We start from the raw sequence: 16,281 nt of genomic DNA, 5'->3' as shown, positions 1-16,281 counted from the left end.
GGACACCACAGCCGCTCACAAGCCCCCATGGTGGGTCATCAGTGACACCAGCCCGTGGGTTAATGCATGTGCATAACTAACCGCTGCCATTATCAGAGAACCATGCACAAGCACTTCAGCTAGTCCGGCCTAGCTTATCACACACGCACACTTTCCCACCAAAACAGGTATCAGAATCTATAGCACCTTATAGTCAATAAGGTTGCGCATTCTGACATTGTATAAAGTTGTGCGTTCTCGTTTTAATACTGAATGGAAAAGTTATTAACAACTTTCTCATGCAACAAACAAGAAAAAAAAATTGCCACTTTCTTCCTTTCACATTTAACAGACATTGTGTGCTACTAAAACATGGAACCTGGTTTTATAGCAATGTTGCGTTATGTCATTCCTTTACAGTTCTTGGCAAGTACGTATTACGAAATATGCCATGCCTTACGCAGATGGTGGCTCATTCCCTTCACTGGTTGATGAAGAGATGCCCTTCTACTACCGCACCTACTTCGTTGTACCCGTAGTGGCCTCTTTTACCGTCATCATCACAGCCATCGTGATCGCCTGGGCCTGCCTCAAAAGGGCTACCATACTGCAGAGTGAGTACTAGTCATTCACAACACAGCCAAGGCTGTGCGGCGACTACAATTGAAGGCATGAAGGTGTGCAAAGCTCTACAGCACAATGAGATGTTAAGAAAGGACGAAATCGACACAATACCGCTGTCAGTTGTGTGTTGCTTAAGGGAACGCTGACAAAGTTCTACAGTCCTGGTTCCTCTGTCCCAGTGACCAGCAAGTGTGGTCTTAAAACTCATTTGACTCACAACCGCAGTTAATTGTGTCGTCCTCTGTATAGACCACTCTGTGTTTCAGTCTCAAAGAGTACCAAGAGCATCATGAGATCAGAGAGTCTGGATGGCAAACACAACTCGTGTTCATGTGATGCAAGAAGACAGTGGTACGCAAGGAATGCACTGTTGCAAAGCTGGTGTAGTATTGTTCGTGGAAGCTGGACACACTTTGAGCCTCCTGAACAAGCTTACCAGGTGCATCGATAAAAGCAGTTTAAGATTCATGCCTCCACTCAGAGGTCCCACATTTTCGTGTCACTTCACACATAATGTGACAGGAAACAGGGACCACTAACTGTGAAGGGTTATGAAAAATGCGCATAAGTGGGCATAGCTCTGCAACTGAAGCAGTGATGCAGATTTCAACTAGAGGTTAGCTCCTTTGCTAGAATGGGTCGTGATGGTCAAAAAACATTTTAAAAAGTAACGGAATGTTTATTCTGAAATAAAAGCACAGAAGTATGCCCTTAATTGAGGTTCTCACCAGTTTTTGCAAAAAATGGTAAAGTGATATAGAAAATCCATAACACTGAGATCAAAAATAATAATTTGAATGTACCCCTGTGAGCAATGTATATATCAATGTGTAGTGGCATTGAAGATGTTGAAACACTACCCGAATGAGTGAATAAACAATATAACTTTTTATTGGACGGTCTTGCGCCCAGAAAGCAAAACAATGATTGTGGTATGCCCAGTCAGTGGTCATCGAATTTATTCATGCTGCTTAAGCTAAATGTTACATATGCACATTGTATATTTCAGAGCAGTCAGTGGTGCATAAATCAGTTAATGAATGGACTATGGGCTTCATGACACATGCAATTTATGAATTTTGTGCTTCAATGCAAAAAGCGATGTTTTTTAAGAACCTAAGTGGAACCCCAATGCATTTCTCCGCAAAGTTCGGGAATTAATATCTCCAAACTGGTGTCATCCCGAGAATTCGTTCCAAGTGGATCCGTCTTGCGAACCCCACGGCTACAATTTGTAAATTGCAATATGGGCCATCAGGTAATTAGTTAAAAACTTAATTAGTGAATTTCTGTTAATTATTTGATAATGCATTTCAATTTCTTGGGCAAGTGATGTCCGCCTCTTCGAGTAGACTAGCTCAAGAACTAGAATTGTGCTATATGCCACAGGCAACCTTTAAGAATTTTTGAAGTGTTTGCTGAAACACCTTGTATATACACTGCAAGCTATAAAACTCTGTCTAAGGAGCATTTCACGGCAATAATTTTTCAAATCATCTCATTATTGGAGGAGATAGAAGAAATTAGCTGTTCTGTTACCGTGCCACCAGGAGGTGAACACCACTGCCAATGGAGACATTCTCACCCTCTGCCTCTAGTAGCGTTTCCAAGTGGTGTTCCTTCCCTGCCTTCTCCCATACCGGAGACAAGGAACATAGAGTGCGGCATCGAGCCCCGCCTCTTTTTTTTTTCCTTCTCTTCCTTTTATGCGGCACTGCGCATTCCACAATGGATGATTAGTCATGGCGAGTGATGAAACGCGCACTGCGAAGAGGCATTTCTGCGGGTGACCGTGACTCTTGGGCTGGGAACAGGCTTCTTCAAGAGGGAAGGCATGCAGCATTTGGTTTTCAGCTGTTTTTACGATGCGCAGTGCTGTAATATCTTGCGGACACGATCGTCAGCACGTCATGCAAACGCTACGCTTGTTTAAAATGGCCAAACCTGGTGACTGGCCCTTCAAGCACGGTATGCCAGGAGCGCTATTGAGCCTTGCACAAAACACCTGATGTATTTGCACCATGTAGCTATATTTTTGCTGTGCCTTTTTTCTTTATTGCACCAATAAGACATGCAATTCCTCAAAATCAAGCGAATAGTACTACTGTTGAAGCCATTATTAATTACAAATTTCTCGATCTTCAGGCACGCCCCTCGTTAGCCAGTATGCCCGCACCTCCTACATGAGGACAATGGACCAGAGGAACAGCCAGGGCCTGGAGGAAGCCTACGACGTGCCATGGAACGGACCAGCCACTAGAAACTCCATGGTACGGTAGGGTATCCCTTTCTATCTCTCACCGCATCATTGCCTCACTAGCTCACATCCAAGCATTTCGCCGCCTCTGCCTGGGTCGCTTCTGGCGATGCATGACAAGCATGAGACTGCTTTGCACCGTGCATCCGGCAAGATCATTCACAGCACCCAACAAGGACTGCCAAGAGGTGGCAATGGCAAGGCCTTCGTTTCTACCAGTCTTTCTTCTTCCTGCTCATTTTGCTCAAAACACGTTTGCTGCTCTGTGCACTGCCCCGCCAAAGTGCACTCAACAAATTTTCACCTACAAATGCTCTCCCGCACACTTTACACCTTGCCATTTCACGCTTGCTTTCATTGGCTCCAGCTGATGGCACAGCATTAATTTAAGCGCATCTCATCAAGCATCATCAAGTCATAGCTTCATGCTCTTGCAGTTACAAACTTAACCGTGCACTGCTCAAAGCTCAAGCTATGAACCGTAATTGAGACCTTTTCGGGAGTACACAATCCAAACCCTACGACATAGCTGGGCATCATCTGTCACGTATTTACATTTCGTTCATTACAAAACAAAATTGAAAACTGTAGTGGCTGCTGCCTTCACCTCAACTTAGCTGCTGTTATGGTCCAGAATACCCAGCAGCAACAAACGTGTTCTTTGTCGATAGCTGCTATGTACACAGCTCTAAGCTCTAGTGAAAAACAACTTCATTTCATGATGACTTTTCAAACAGCTACAATGCTGCATTATTCTCTCTCAGCAAAAGTACCTGCCTGTATTTTTCTAGCGCCTACAGTGCATGAAGTGAAACATATCCAGTATGTGCCTAGACGTAGCATTAGCTGCGCTTTGATCTTCAGCACTTGTGCAACATTTTTGGCTTACCGCTGCTTTATTTTGCTCAAATTTCAGACAGATCACATTTTATGGTCCTGATCATTTAGTATGACACTTAGCATTTTTACTTGCATGGTTTGTCAAGAAAAAAAGAAAGCAAATTTGCCTCTGTCCCTGTTTCTCGTGATATCCACATTGAACCACTCAGCAAGTAACAAAGACTAATCTTGAAGGTCATGCATTGCCGCACTACAGACGATGAGGCAAAACAAGTGACATCATAGCCCCAATATTTGGGACACCACTAATGGCGAGAGGCTTAGGTGAAGGCATTCTCGCACTGTTTTCTTCATTCATTCTTTTTCATACAAATCATGGAATCAATAATGTCATGTGGCGTATGGCACAGTGAAATTCTGACTTTTCCAGCTATTTTAGCTTTGACTACACCCTGAAAACAGCCTATTTTGCAACAATAAAAGAATAAATAAAATAAATGAAGCAGGCAAGCCACGCGAAAGCTTGTTACAGTGGAATCTCGATTATACTACCCCCAATCATGCGACGACCCGCATTTTACGAAGAATTGGTTTGGTTCCGGCAAAGACCTATAGAAATAACGTATTGAAAACCTCAATTATATGACGCAGTTTTACTCCGACCCCGCCTCGTACGACACCTCTCTGGTACCATCCGAGAAGAATTTTTGCAAAAAACTGCGCTAAGCAGATGCGGGCTCACATGTGAGCACACTGCAGCCGGCTGATAACGGGTATGCAATATCGTATTCACCCGAATGTAACGCGACTACAATTTCCAATCACGCAAAAAAAATAAATAAATAAAACTGCGAATGTAACGCGAGATGAACAGAAAATAAATGGTAACTTTATTCAAGGAATTGCAATACGGAAACAAGTTCTCTTCACTTATCGTTGTCTGAAGAGGAGAGGGAGCTTTCCTTGAGCGGTATTCTCGGGCGGTCACTTTTGTAGACAGTTTCACTCTCGCGAAATTTCCTGTGATTCGGCAGAGAAAGCATCCCCAACAAGTGTCCTAAGCTCGCTATTAGTGCCAAGAGATCTGTCGGCCGTATACTTTGAGGGGTTCATACCTGTTTCTTAGTTTCTTAGTACCCATTTTTTGAGCAAGACTGACCGTCGCTGCTTATATTCTTAGTTTTTCGATTATATGGCACCCAGATTATACGATGGTTTTGCCTGGTCCCCGCAAAGTTGTGTAATCGGGGTTTCACTGTATTTACAGTCAACACTTAAGATAGCAGAAGCAGTTATCGCTGTTGCAATTAATGTGCAAATTTACCAGGGTTGAGATCGGTGTTTATGGTGTGCCTTTGCAGTTTTGCGGAACAAAACATCAAAAATGACCTTTCAGCGTTCACGCTTAAAATGTCAGTATATCAATTGTAGTACATAAAAGAATGGGCCAGTCATCGGCATGCATCTTCCACAAAAATAGTGCCTCAACAATTTCTTCAACTGCATGCATCTGATGACAGTGCCTTCACACCAAGATATGCTTCAGCAGTAAAATGGTGGAAAACAACTGGCAATCCTGGTGTCACTGGCAATCGGGCCTTCATTTTGGGTTCAGAATCTGATCGCTAAGACATAATGACTCGATGGTGTACTACAAGTCATGTTTTGTTGCACGGCACAGCTACCCCTTTCTGCAACAGCAGCGCAGTACTCTCAGAGGCTGCTATAGACTTCACAGCGCTTTTTCTCGTCCACAGTGAAGGCGTACAGTCGACATCCATGCAGTAATAGTCACAGGCGTGCCGTTCTATCAACTCAGTGGTATGTACAGGTGCACGGCAACAAGGCGGTACACTCTTTGCGCAAGAGAGTAGACTCAGCTTCTAATTCGTGAATTATTGAGAGCAGTTTGTTTGAATTTTTCAATACCAACTTCAGCTTGGCGAGCAGATTGTGCAAGAACTTCGTTGCCATGACAAACGCCGTCACCTTCTCGCACGTTTTCTCGCAGATGAGTTAGAGTTTTTCCGATAAATCTGAGTCATTAACTTTTTTACTGGCAAGTGTTTTGGATCTTATCGGATTAATTCGGAAATGCAGAACGCAAGTTATGGTGATCAACCAGGACCATAAAATGCAATCTTTCTATGAAAGTTGAGCTAAATCAAGGTATTGGTAAATGCAAAATTATTTTTGAAATTTACACGATAAGGGTGCACCTCCCTAAAGGCCAAATTCAACTTAATGCTTTGGGCAGGCACGACCATGAGGTTAGACTGCTTCTGCTGACATCCTGTGTGCCTTCCTTGTAGGCTATACGTGCCTGTGCTTCTCCTTCACATCTCCATCTACTGTAGTTGCTGAAATCGCGATATAATTAGTATACTACTCCCTGAAAACAATTCGTGCTTTGAAGGGACTTTAATTTGAGATACTAAAGGGACACTGAAGAGAACCACCTAAATCGATTTGGACTGACAAAGTGTTCTTTCAAAGCTTTCTTTCAAAGTGTTCTTTCAGCTTCCCGTAGAAGTTCTATTATTAGATGAATAAATGAAGGCTAAGCTTTCTTTTCTTAAGTTCTCACTAAAGCCCCAGTGCCGGTGCACGAGTGTGATGTACGGATTTCCAAGTATCTTCTCATATTTACACCATTGTGACACAGTATAAATCCTCAAAACTTGTCAAGTCCTTGGCTCTCTTGATTTAGTCCACCTGGTAGTCCAAAAAGTTAACTATAGGACCAAGCAGACGTCGTCAAAATATATGATATCAGGGCAAGTTTTTGCAGAAAATACAAGGCAGCGTCGCTGCCCATTCTTTGTTTTCACATCTAATCAGGCTTACCAAACCTCCTCTCACAGGAAGAGTGTGCTTTTGCTGCTATTGCAGAAAGGCAATTTACTAATACAGCTTGACTTAGTTTTCCATTTGGTTTAAGTCGATAGATTCTACTTCTGCAATTCTGAATGGGTCAGTCTTAAATGTGAGTGAAGGCTTGAAAGACCGAAAAGATGCAAAAACAAACAGGCGGCAAGACTACATCAGAACTCCCACATCAGCTCCTCGTAGGTGTATTTCCACAGAATCTCCTCCGTATTAGTAAAGTGCTTGCTAACAAGAAGGATTATGCTATATTCTAAATATATATGCAAGGGCTCAACCTTGCACCTTTGTCCTTCTCAAAAATTGCAATGTACGTGAAAATACAATGAATGTCTTCTTGTTTGTACCCCCTCCACTAATCCAACTTTTTCTCACAAATGGCACGAAAATAGTTTTGAGTGAATACTCTACCAGTCTTAAATAATTATTTCACATTTCTCCTTAATTTCCCTTTAGTGTCACTCGCATTTCATGGGTACCTTGAAATACGAGTTTGTCACACCTGTTTGTCACAACAAAGGTGACAAACAGGTGTCACATGTCTGTCACATGTGACACCTGTTTCCAACCTAACACAGTTTTTACATACCTGAGCCTTACATTGCTTTCAGCACAGCAGTGTGATTCTGTACATGTAGAAGAGCACCGCCGCCAATTTTTGGAGAACTTCACATAGTCCAAAACTGAATACCCATGGGTATGTTATGGCCGCTACAACAGGAATTAAAATGTAATACACTACCGTAAACATTAGAAACGTTCTCCTGTGCAAGGCATGTCTATGTCACGGTTACATTTCTCTCAACGGTGACACAGCACATGATGTTACAGACAACACTCACACTACGTACAGACTTGCGAACCAGAAATAAAAAAGTTCAGCACAAAGGCACTAAGCGCAAATATTATGCAGACTACAGAATGGTAACATTTGCTTTGACAGTGTGGGCTAAACCTACGAGTGGGAACTACTATACAATTTCTAATTGCATCCATTTTTGTCGTCTCGTCTATTGCAGAGAAAAGAAGGAACCTACACCCGCCTGAAGAACAGCCGGCAGCAGAACCTTGTGTGAGATGTTAACTATTCTTACTAGTCACATGCATTACCACAGTTTCTGTTGTTACCACAGCTACTATGATGAGCTCAACCGCTAGTGAATGCACTTTCTTTTTCTACCTAGTGCTTTATTACAAGTAGTAAGAGGCAGGCAGCTAAATGTAAGGGCATTCCAAGACTGTTAGGCTCTCTTGCATCACTTGGCTTGGCTGCATCTTGATCTCCTTTTGCCGTTGAAGCAGCGGAAGAAATCTCACTTGCATTTGTGCCACCTCTGAGGCCAACACTGTCACGCTTGCTTTCTTCTTCTTTTTTTTTTGCTGATGCAAACCCTGTTCAAATGTGCTGGAAGAGTTGCCTGATAGTCCGACTACTAGAAGCTTGTGAATTGTCTTGCGAATACTCATTGTTTTAGCACCTGCTTCACTATAATAAATCTACTTAACATGTCTGTCAGTATTTGTAGACGATGTATTCAAGAATGGCTTATAGTAACGTGTCCTCTCATTCACACGGCTGCAAATGAAAGCTGGAAGGAGAATGTATCGAAACCTTTGGCTGCATATCGCCATATCATGCATGCTAGCATTCAGCAAACGTTACTGCACTTAAAGGCTCTATGTCTGAAGGGATGTCTCTTCATATCAGTCTCTTATTTACATCTTCCACAAGGAATCGATAATTCCAAGGCAAGTTACATTGAACCTTGTCTACTGATAAGCATTTTCTGTTCTGCTCCACAGCAACATTGAGTACAGACATAGTGTTATAAATGTTGTTTCTCCCAACACAACACCCATGTGTTTCAGTTCTAACCAACTGAAGTAACATAGAGGTAGGAACACTATGCAGGAAATTGAAGGCAGCAGTGATACTATGTAAATAGCACTCTTTGGCAGCTTTCCCAAGAGACTTTTCAGAAGTTTGGTTAGTACAACAATGATGAACTGAGCATTTCATACCTTGCACCCACGTACTACAATATATTGTGCTGTGACTGTGATGCATATGAGAACAATTTTACATGTAAGAAAAATGTTTTTATTTATGTTGTGTGTGTAAGCCTTGTTTAAGTGTATGTTATTAACCACATGTCATTGTATGTGCTTTCTGAAATAAACATGGAAAAAAATGTTATGCGGTCTACAGTCTTTCATTTTGTGGTACTATAACCCAGCAGAAGCACGAGTAAAACGTTTCCATAGGCTTTTGATTTGATGTTTTGATGACAACACAAGATATTGTGACACATTATGCAAGAACGAGAGGCTTCTGTGATCTACATGGTTCGTATATTCATTAAACACGCATGCTGATCTAGCGTGTAGCACAAATGACATGAATTGACTGTATTATCAGAGTGCAGTTCTATAGCTACAATAATGCAAGGTTCTATGGCTACAATAATACTTGGCAATAACTAGGACCTTGCAGGGTGCTGTCTTAACTGCAGTGAAATTTCTCAAAGGTGAACCAATACTAACTTCTTACCTCACAAATTTCCAGTGTGTCAGCACAATTAACACTAAATCACAGCAATTCTGAACGTTCAGTGCGACTCATTCAAAACTTGATAAACAATGGCATTCCTGCTGTCAATTCTACGAACAATGTGAAGCTCTGAAAATGCAAGCTTTTGCTGCATAACTTTTTTGAATGAAAATGTAACCATTTCATGAATCTTTGAAATAGATAATTGACTTCATGCTTGGTCCTGATCAAGAAAGAGAGGCAGAAGGAATAGGAACCAACACGCCTTGCAGTGTACTGCTTATTCTCACCTATAGCACGCGTACACATATGCCTATGCCATTCCCCAGTATAGCTGAAAGCATGTCACATTGACTTTCACAGCAAGTTAAAGTGGAAATGCACTACGTGTAGTTGAAACCCTACACGAATCATCCAGAGAGAGCTATATACGGTTTGCAAAGACCCAAAAGCATAGGGTCATGTAGCGGCTCACAAGGGGGCCTTGTCTAGCTGGCACCACGGGCAAGGCATCTCCTAAATGACTCTCAACAGCATCTCAGAACCACTTCCAGCTCATATTAGATCTGTACTAGCAAGGTGCAATGCTGATTAGCCTCTCAAATGTATCAATTTATTTATTTATTAACACGCTGCAATCCAATGACCAAGCAGAGGGCAAAAATATAATACAAGATTAAAAAAGAAATAGTTTGATGGACGCACTCAACATCAGGCAAGGGTCAGAAATTCTGATAGGTGACAAGCGTCTTGCAATAACAGAAACACACCTTCTATGAGCTTATCAGTAAAAATTGCATAATGATCAGTACAATTATTACAGTGTAGGCATGTATCCATGTGGGAATTACGGGTCAGCACACGCAACATGTCTACCAACTAATAATGATGCCTTACCAACTCGCCTAGCTCGTCAGATCCATCCCATTCATGTATACCTCTTCAGGAATGAAAGATTACAAAACTTGCACTCATTATTCCGCACTCTATAACTTCACATATGAAAATATTCTGAATTAACACCTTCCCATAGCATCTGTAAGGTCCATGCAAGACCTCACTCTATGTGGCAAATGTGCACCCCCTTCTAAATGCTTTTAGGGCCACTGCCCATTTTCTTTGTGCACTGCCCATGCAGAAATGCACATAACGAGAGGAAAACGAATCCAAGCAACATATGCTAGACGAAGCTCAAGGTGAATAAGCCATTAGGCAAACAAACAATTCCTTTGAAACAAGAGCGGTACTGCATGTGCTACAAGCGGTACCATCGTCTCCTGCTAGTTATGTCCAACCTTATATTGTGGTCACTGTTCTTGGCAAGTTTCCTCCACTCTGCCCTAATCAACCGTGGGCATGTGCCACTGGATATGCTAACGTCCTTGGCCAATCCTACAGAATGGGACCAGAGCATGCATTGAGCGAGGAGTGCCGAGTTAAAGGGAAGTGAAGAGGATGTTGGTAACAGAAAATTAAAGTTGACTTACAGCGAAGTGAGGAATTTCACAGTACGGTGTGTCGCCGTGTTGGTTCAATGCTATAATCGCATGAACGTCGACATTCATCGTGAGATGGGTTCTGTCGGAATTATTTTATCTAGAGTTTATGCCTATGCCACTATTGCTTGTCCTTCATCGTCAAGTGAGCTAACACGTCTCCTTTTCCACTTATACCTTAGCTGCAATACCCACAGCTTCAGCAATACCTAATATTATAGTCCAAGATGAAGCCCACACAACTGATGATTCCAGTCAACCCCAACCCAGTATAATTCAGAAAGACTATTGTCAGATATGGCAGATGACTGTAAAGTCCTTGCAAAAGCGTCACCACATCTTTCCCGATTTCAACACAGCAACGTCAGATGGAGAAAAAGGCTAGATTTATTGCAGTCCGAGTTTGTTGGAGGGAGGACGGGCCAAAAAGTTCAGTAGTTGTACTCGCATGAAATACATGAGCAAATGGCGCGCCTATCATCTAGTAAGCGCCAAAACTTGTACACTACATAACCACCCCCATATCTCATAGTCTCTTACTTTCATGGGAGAATTCATATCAAACGTGTTCGTACAAGCTACTCGGTTGGGTGGCCCTTATATGGCCTATCATATTTATTTTATAGGGGAAACAGGACCTCGCAGAAAACAGCAGGAGCATCGGGATAATTCTGCAGTGCATCTCGTTTCGTGCAACAAATACTCTTAAAATGGAATTTGGAACACCGTGGTGTTTTCCTGCAGGAAATGAGGTCCCTGTATCAATTTGTTGCACCTGTTCCTGCTTGCCAGTAAGAGCAAAGTACAAGAGCATTAGAGCACTGCAGGATGAAAAAAAGAGCAAGAAAGGGGCAGTGAACAAAGAAAAGACAATTTGATCACTTGCCTTTGTTACACTGTCATTTTTTCCTTTGGTCTCCGTCCCGTTACCGCTCTTTTTTTACATTATGACAACTTACCAGCATGCCCAGTTGACAATGCTTCTGTAACGAGCTGCGCTTTAAAGGCCCAAGCAAGCAAACTTAATGGTAGCTCCTTTACAGAATTTCACTTTCAAGAGGTAGCTTTAGCATAGAGAATGCTGAATCCGAGACATAAATAATACCTAAATTACCAAAACTAGCACAGCAAAAAGCCATGAACGCGTTTCAATATATTTTGTTTAAAGGACAGCTATATACTACCTATAAAGCTGTCCCAGTGCCATTAGCAATGCACATTGTTTAACACACTCGCAACAGCGGCGAACCATGCTTTAAGCTTTTCGCTTACTTTAACCGTACTGCTAAATTTTTTTCTCATATCCCCCAGTCAGGTTAGCTGGGCCTTTTCGTACTCAGTTTATTTTTTTTCTTATGAACTCCGTATGCCTACGCAAGAAAGGTGTACCTGTCACCATTTCTCGCCACTCTAGGGTAATAAGGTCTCATTTTATGACTGTGACATTTCATGACAGGACGGACGGAAGTAAACACATACGCGCTGTCTACTTCGCGCTGTACCCACAGTCATGAATAACCAACAAACCCAACTTTGTACACTTTTGGAACTAATTTTAATTTTGATAAATAGAAAACGCGTCATTCAATGGCAGCATTCATGGATACAACCAGCAAAGCGAGGCCGTATATCATCGGTTGCCGCAGCTCTACAAGTTTCTCAAGTAGCAACAAATATTCACTCAGCGCAAGAGACGCAATAAATGCGCTGAAAAAACAAAGCCACAGAATGTACGCTAAAACAGGACTACGGAGGCAACGGGATAAAACCGGCACATGCACTGCTTGCCGCTAACTATTTTCGATGATTCACACGTGTGCTAGCTGGCTGTCGCAAACATTATTGCGACCGTGCTGCACGACCCGAACACAACAGCCAACCGATCAACGAAGAATGAGAGGCATTTGAAACTCCCGCCACTCACCCGAGCTGAAGGAAGAGTTTCAACGGAATCGTAAAGTATCCGCACCGCAGTTCTTCGCTGGCCACGACGTTAACGGCCAAGGAAAATACTTCACGTTCAGCAAGTGGCTCACCGCAGCTTGCAATCGTTGAAATATGTTCAAAGGAGCACGCGCAATTTGGTAGTACCATTTCTACTACTCCGCAACATCCGCGCGACCGTTTCCAAAAACGGTTTCGTCTGCCCGCTCGCACACCACGACAGCGGAGCAAAAAGACAGCAACGCTTACCTTCGTGTATATCCCTGATGTATGTGTACAAAAGTAATCCAGGCTAACAAGGGTACCACGCACACCAGAGTTGTCAAAACACGCACCAAAACACTGATAAAACGCAGCTTCTCCGCCGTCACCCATCTCCGCATCCGAAAATCCAAACGCACTCGCGAACTCCAACGGCTATCGCGCACACTGTTGCTAGACGAGCTTGTGCCTCTCGGCTAACTGCGTAGCAGAAGACGGCTAAGCAGTGTGATCGCGTATTTTGCCCATTGCTCGTAGCACGCTTTCCTTAGAGTGGAACGGTTCCGACTTTGTCATAACATTATGACTTGGTCGAATACAGTTCTGCTTTTAGTTTACCTAATTTGTTGAGTCATACACTTAGTGCTTCGATCGGTATCTTAGAACAAGAAAACTGTAACGTCCCGAAGCAACACTTCGGCTACGAGTGCGTAGTCGTAGCTGTTGTCATTGATGCAGTTAGAGTTTGGACGGAAACGTAATCGAGAACAGCCTGAGGCGTCAAAACGGTGCTGATGAATTATCATACGGATGAGCGGGCCGGGTTTCAGCATGTAGGCGCTTCCTGCAGAATCACGCGACCCTAGCGCTTGCCCTGCATTCTAGGGGCAACGCCTTTTTGAGCGCAGCGTTGATACTTGTGTACTTCTTCGGAAGAATGAATAAACTGAGTAGGGTAGCTTTCGAAAAAGTACCGATAATCGACCAATCAAGCTTTCTCAGCGTGAAAACATCCAAATGGCTCTGTTACTACGAAAAAAAAGTATTTTGCTTTTCAAGCAACGTAGACTATAGCATATTCAAATGCGCGAATTGCCACACATTTCTTGAAGTAAATGCCGCCTATCGGCAGACTTTCATCCGCATGCGAGCGCAGCTACCTTGACCTTAGCACAGTTTCGTCGCTGTGATAAAGAGAAACGAACAAACAAATTTTTATGCAAACAATGAAAAACCAGCGCGCTATCGGAGCATCCTACTTGACATGCGAACGATTGTGCTTACCTGCCAGCAGGTTGCGAAAGCCATCGAGATAATGCTTGGGCCGAGCGCTTCCTTTGAGCCGGTCATACTTGCAGTCGTGGCCGAGTGGTTAAGGCGATGGACTAGAAATCCATTGGGGTCTCCCCGCACAGGTTCGAATCCTGTCGACTGCGGAACTTTTATTTTCTTCGAATTTAGGTTACTTTTATGTGAGACGCCAAGGACTGTTTATTCTCACAACAATAATCGTGTGGGTCCCAATTGCGTTCGATGACTGCATTTACGACACTGAACATTCGGTTGTGATGCCTTCAGCTTCAGGCGGTCGTATCCTAACCATCAATAACTCTTTTAGCTCGCGACTTGTTCTGGTAGGACTATATTTAAGACTACATATATCAGTTTATAGTGACGATTTAAAAGTTTCGCACTGAAAAACTGGAGGCGGCAGAAACGGGCCTTCCATGCTTCTATAGAATTTCACTATATTGTTAAATTATATTGTGTCGCGTGAAACCAGAATGCCCGTAAGTGAGCGTTTAAGTTGGCTTTTCTCACATCAAACTTTTCTTAACGTCGTGTGTAGCCTATATGTTTGCAGATCGTGACTTTATCAAACAAATAAATCATGGTCATGAAAAAAAAAGTGAAGTAGCGATTTCAAATAAACTGGAACGTTGGAACAAAGCGTATCATGCTTTCTAATCATAAATTCAATGCTTCAAGATGAGTGATTTAGTCATATATAGCTTGCTTGAGACTACGTCGCCATTGAGGTTAGATGTGCACGTGCTTGCGCCTATTAAAATAACCATCAGCCTCATGTTTATTCATTCGATATGGACACATTGGGGTCCTACATAAAAACCCGTATGTTCCGATGTAAGAATATAGTTCATACAGTACATGCCCTGTTAACAGGGCATGTACTGTATGAACTATATATGTTCATATAGGATTATTGAATATGGGGCTTATCATACTTTCTTTTTCGTACTGGTATGTGTGCGTAATATCTGAAAGGCAAATTGTCGACTTTTAAGCACGTGGCATCTCGAGTTAACGGCACTCGCCCCGTATACGTGCTTTTGCGCTAGTACAATTTATACTTAATAATTCCCTGTGGAATCAGTGAATTTCTGATACCTTATTCTACAAAGTCAGGAACCATTTTTTCTGCACTCACAAACTGGATGTGCCTTAAAACCGTAGGCATACAACTCAATGGTCGTATTCTCTTGAGCAACATCCTCGAACGGACGTCACGAACATTTACCCAAAGCACGTGGAAATAAAATATATGTTACAAATTGATTACGATCGTAACAACAATTATTTCGCTTTGAAATTAGGCAAACTTTGAGGGACAAGTGTGCAACGTCCATGGGTCAAGAGGATTAGTGTGTGAGGGTGCTTTTGTGGCCATTGACCGCAGTCGCGCAGCCGTCGTGAAGAAAATGGGAAAATGTCATTGTGTTACAAACAATGAAATATCCAGACATTGAACCTGTTGAGCAAACTGCGCATGCCGAAGCAAGCCAGCCAATGCTCTGCCTTCCGCGTAACTTCTCCGTGCAGTCGTGGCCGAGTGGTTAAGGCGATGGACTTGAAATCCATTGGGTTATCCCCGCGCAGGTTCGAATCCTGCCGGCTGCGCATTTTCATTACTTTATTATTATTTTTTTTTTCGTATATTTCGGTTTTATTGTCAGACGCCATAGATTGTGCCTTATGCAGTAAGTTCGCAAACGGTGACTGAATTAGGCCAAATGCGCCTGTGCGTTGCTTATTGGCGATGAAGATGATGATGATTTAATGGCATCCGCTTTGAAACGGGGCTAGGGTGGCTAGAACCGACCCTAACGGGATGGTGACGCTTAATCACCTAGCCTGCTTAATTTAATGAGGTATGATATACATGTTTTTTTGTGTTTTATTGCGATAGCAATTATATGGACACTCAAAAGCAGATTTCTGCCGTCGGCGTCGCCGTCGCCGTCGCCGTGAGGTTCCGTATGACGTCATTTGGAGATGAAATCGTCGGTAGGTAAGTGGTTCTTGAGGGAAAGGGAAAGGTTGGCGCTATCTTCTGCAGCCCTTGAGGGAGCACCGAACGCTGTATGTGCGAGTGAAAGGGCGCGAGGGGCGCGTCTTTCACGGGGAGTGAACGCACGGCGGAGAACAAACGCGCGTTCTGCGCCGTGCTCACTTAAGGGCTGCAGAAGTAGGCGTCTCTTTTCTCCTGTACAATCACCATATATGTAGAGCAAACGCGCCTTCTTCAGACGCGCGAGAGGCCGTGGGGGAGGGGGAGGGAAGGGAGGCGACGTTTAGCTGCGGCACCAAGTGCCTATTTATATCAGAGGCTCCAGCAACAGTCACCAACGCCGCACGCATTTTGAGCTAACGCGGGCAAAACGCCGATGGCGTCGACAACAGTTCTGCGTGTTGTTGCTACC

At 43.1% G+C, this 16,281-nt stretch overlaps 1 protein-coding gene, 1 long non-coding RNA gene and 2 other non-coding genes across 7 annotated transcripts in view; 3 read left to right on the top strand and 1 right to left on the bottom strand.

The window, feature by feature from the left end:
* The window catches only part of LOC119431091 (Down syndrome cell adhesion molecule), a 69,670-nt gene extending 60,887 nt beyond the window's left edge, over positions 1-8,783 (top strand). For 3 of the 4 annotated variants that reach the window (XM_049657030.1, XM_037698566.2, XM_049657032.1), the window contains 3 exons: positions 444-593; positions 2,749-2,873; positions 7,606-8,783. In XM_049657030.1, the coding sequence (XP_049512987.1) occupies positions 444-593; positions 2,749-2,873; positions 7,606-7,662 (332 nt within the window). In that variant the 3' untranslated portion in view covers positions 7,663-8,783. Of the gene's footprint in view, positions 1-443; positions 594-2,748; positions 2,879-7,605 lie in introns of all 4 variants that reach the window. The other variant, XM_049657031.1, reaches the window with a different exon arrangement.
* LOC125940630 (uncharacterized) overlaps positions 1-13,019 on the bottom strand; it is a 48,620-nt gene extending 35,601 nt beyond the window's left edge. The window contains exon 1 of the long non-coding RNA XR_007463828.1: positions 12,827-13,019. This is a non-coding gene — a long non-coding RNA (uncharacterized LOC125940630). The remainder of the gene's footprint in view (positions 1-12,826) is intronic.
* An 894-nt stretch (positions 13,020-13,913) lies between these two features.
* On the top strand, positions 13,914-13,995 carry Trnas-aga (transfer RNA serine (anticodon AGA)). Its single transcript has one exon. It is a non-coding gene; the product is annotated as a tRNA-Ser (tRNA).
* A 1,401-nt stretch (positions 13,996-15,396) lies between these two features.
* Trnas-uga (transfer RNA serine (anticodon UGA)) lies at positions 15,397-15,478 on the top strand. The gene has a single exon. It is a non-coding gene; the product is annotated as a tRNA-Ser (tRNA).
* The last annotated feature ends 803 nt before the right edge of the window (positions 15,479-16,281 follow it).

The sequence above is a fragment of the Dermacentor silvarum genome, chromosome 10 (assembly GCF_013339745.2).
Source record: "Dermacentor silvarum isolate Dsil-2018 chromosome 10, BIME_Dsil_1.4, whole genome shotgun sequence".
Classification (NCBI taxonomy): Eukaryota; Metazoa; Arthropoda; class Arachnida; order Ixodida; family Ixodidae; genus Dermacentor; species Dermacentor silvarum.
This window is presented reverse-complemented; position numbering and strand designations above follow the sequence as displayed.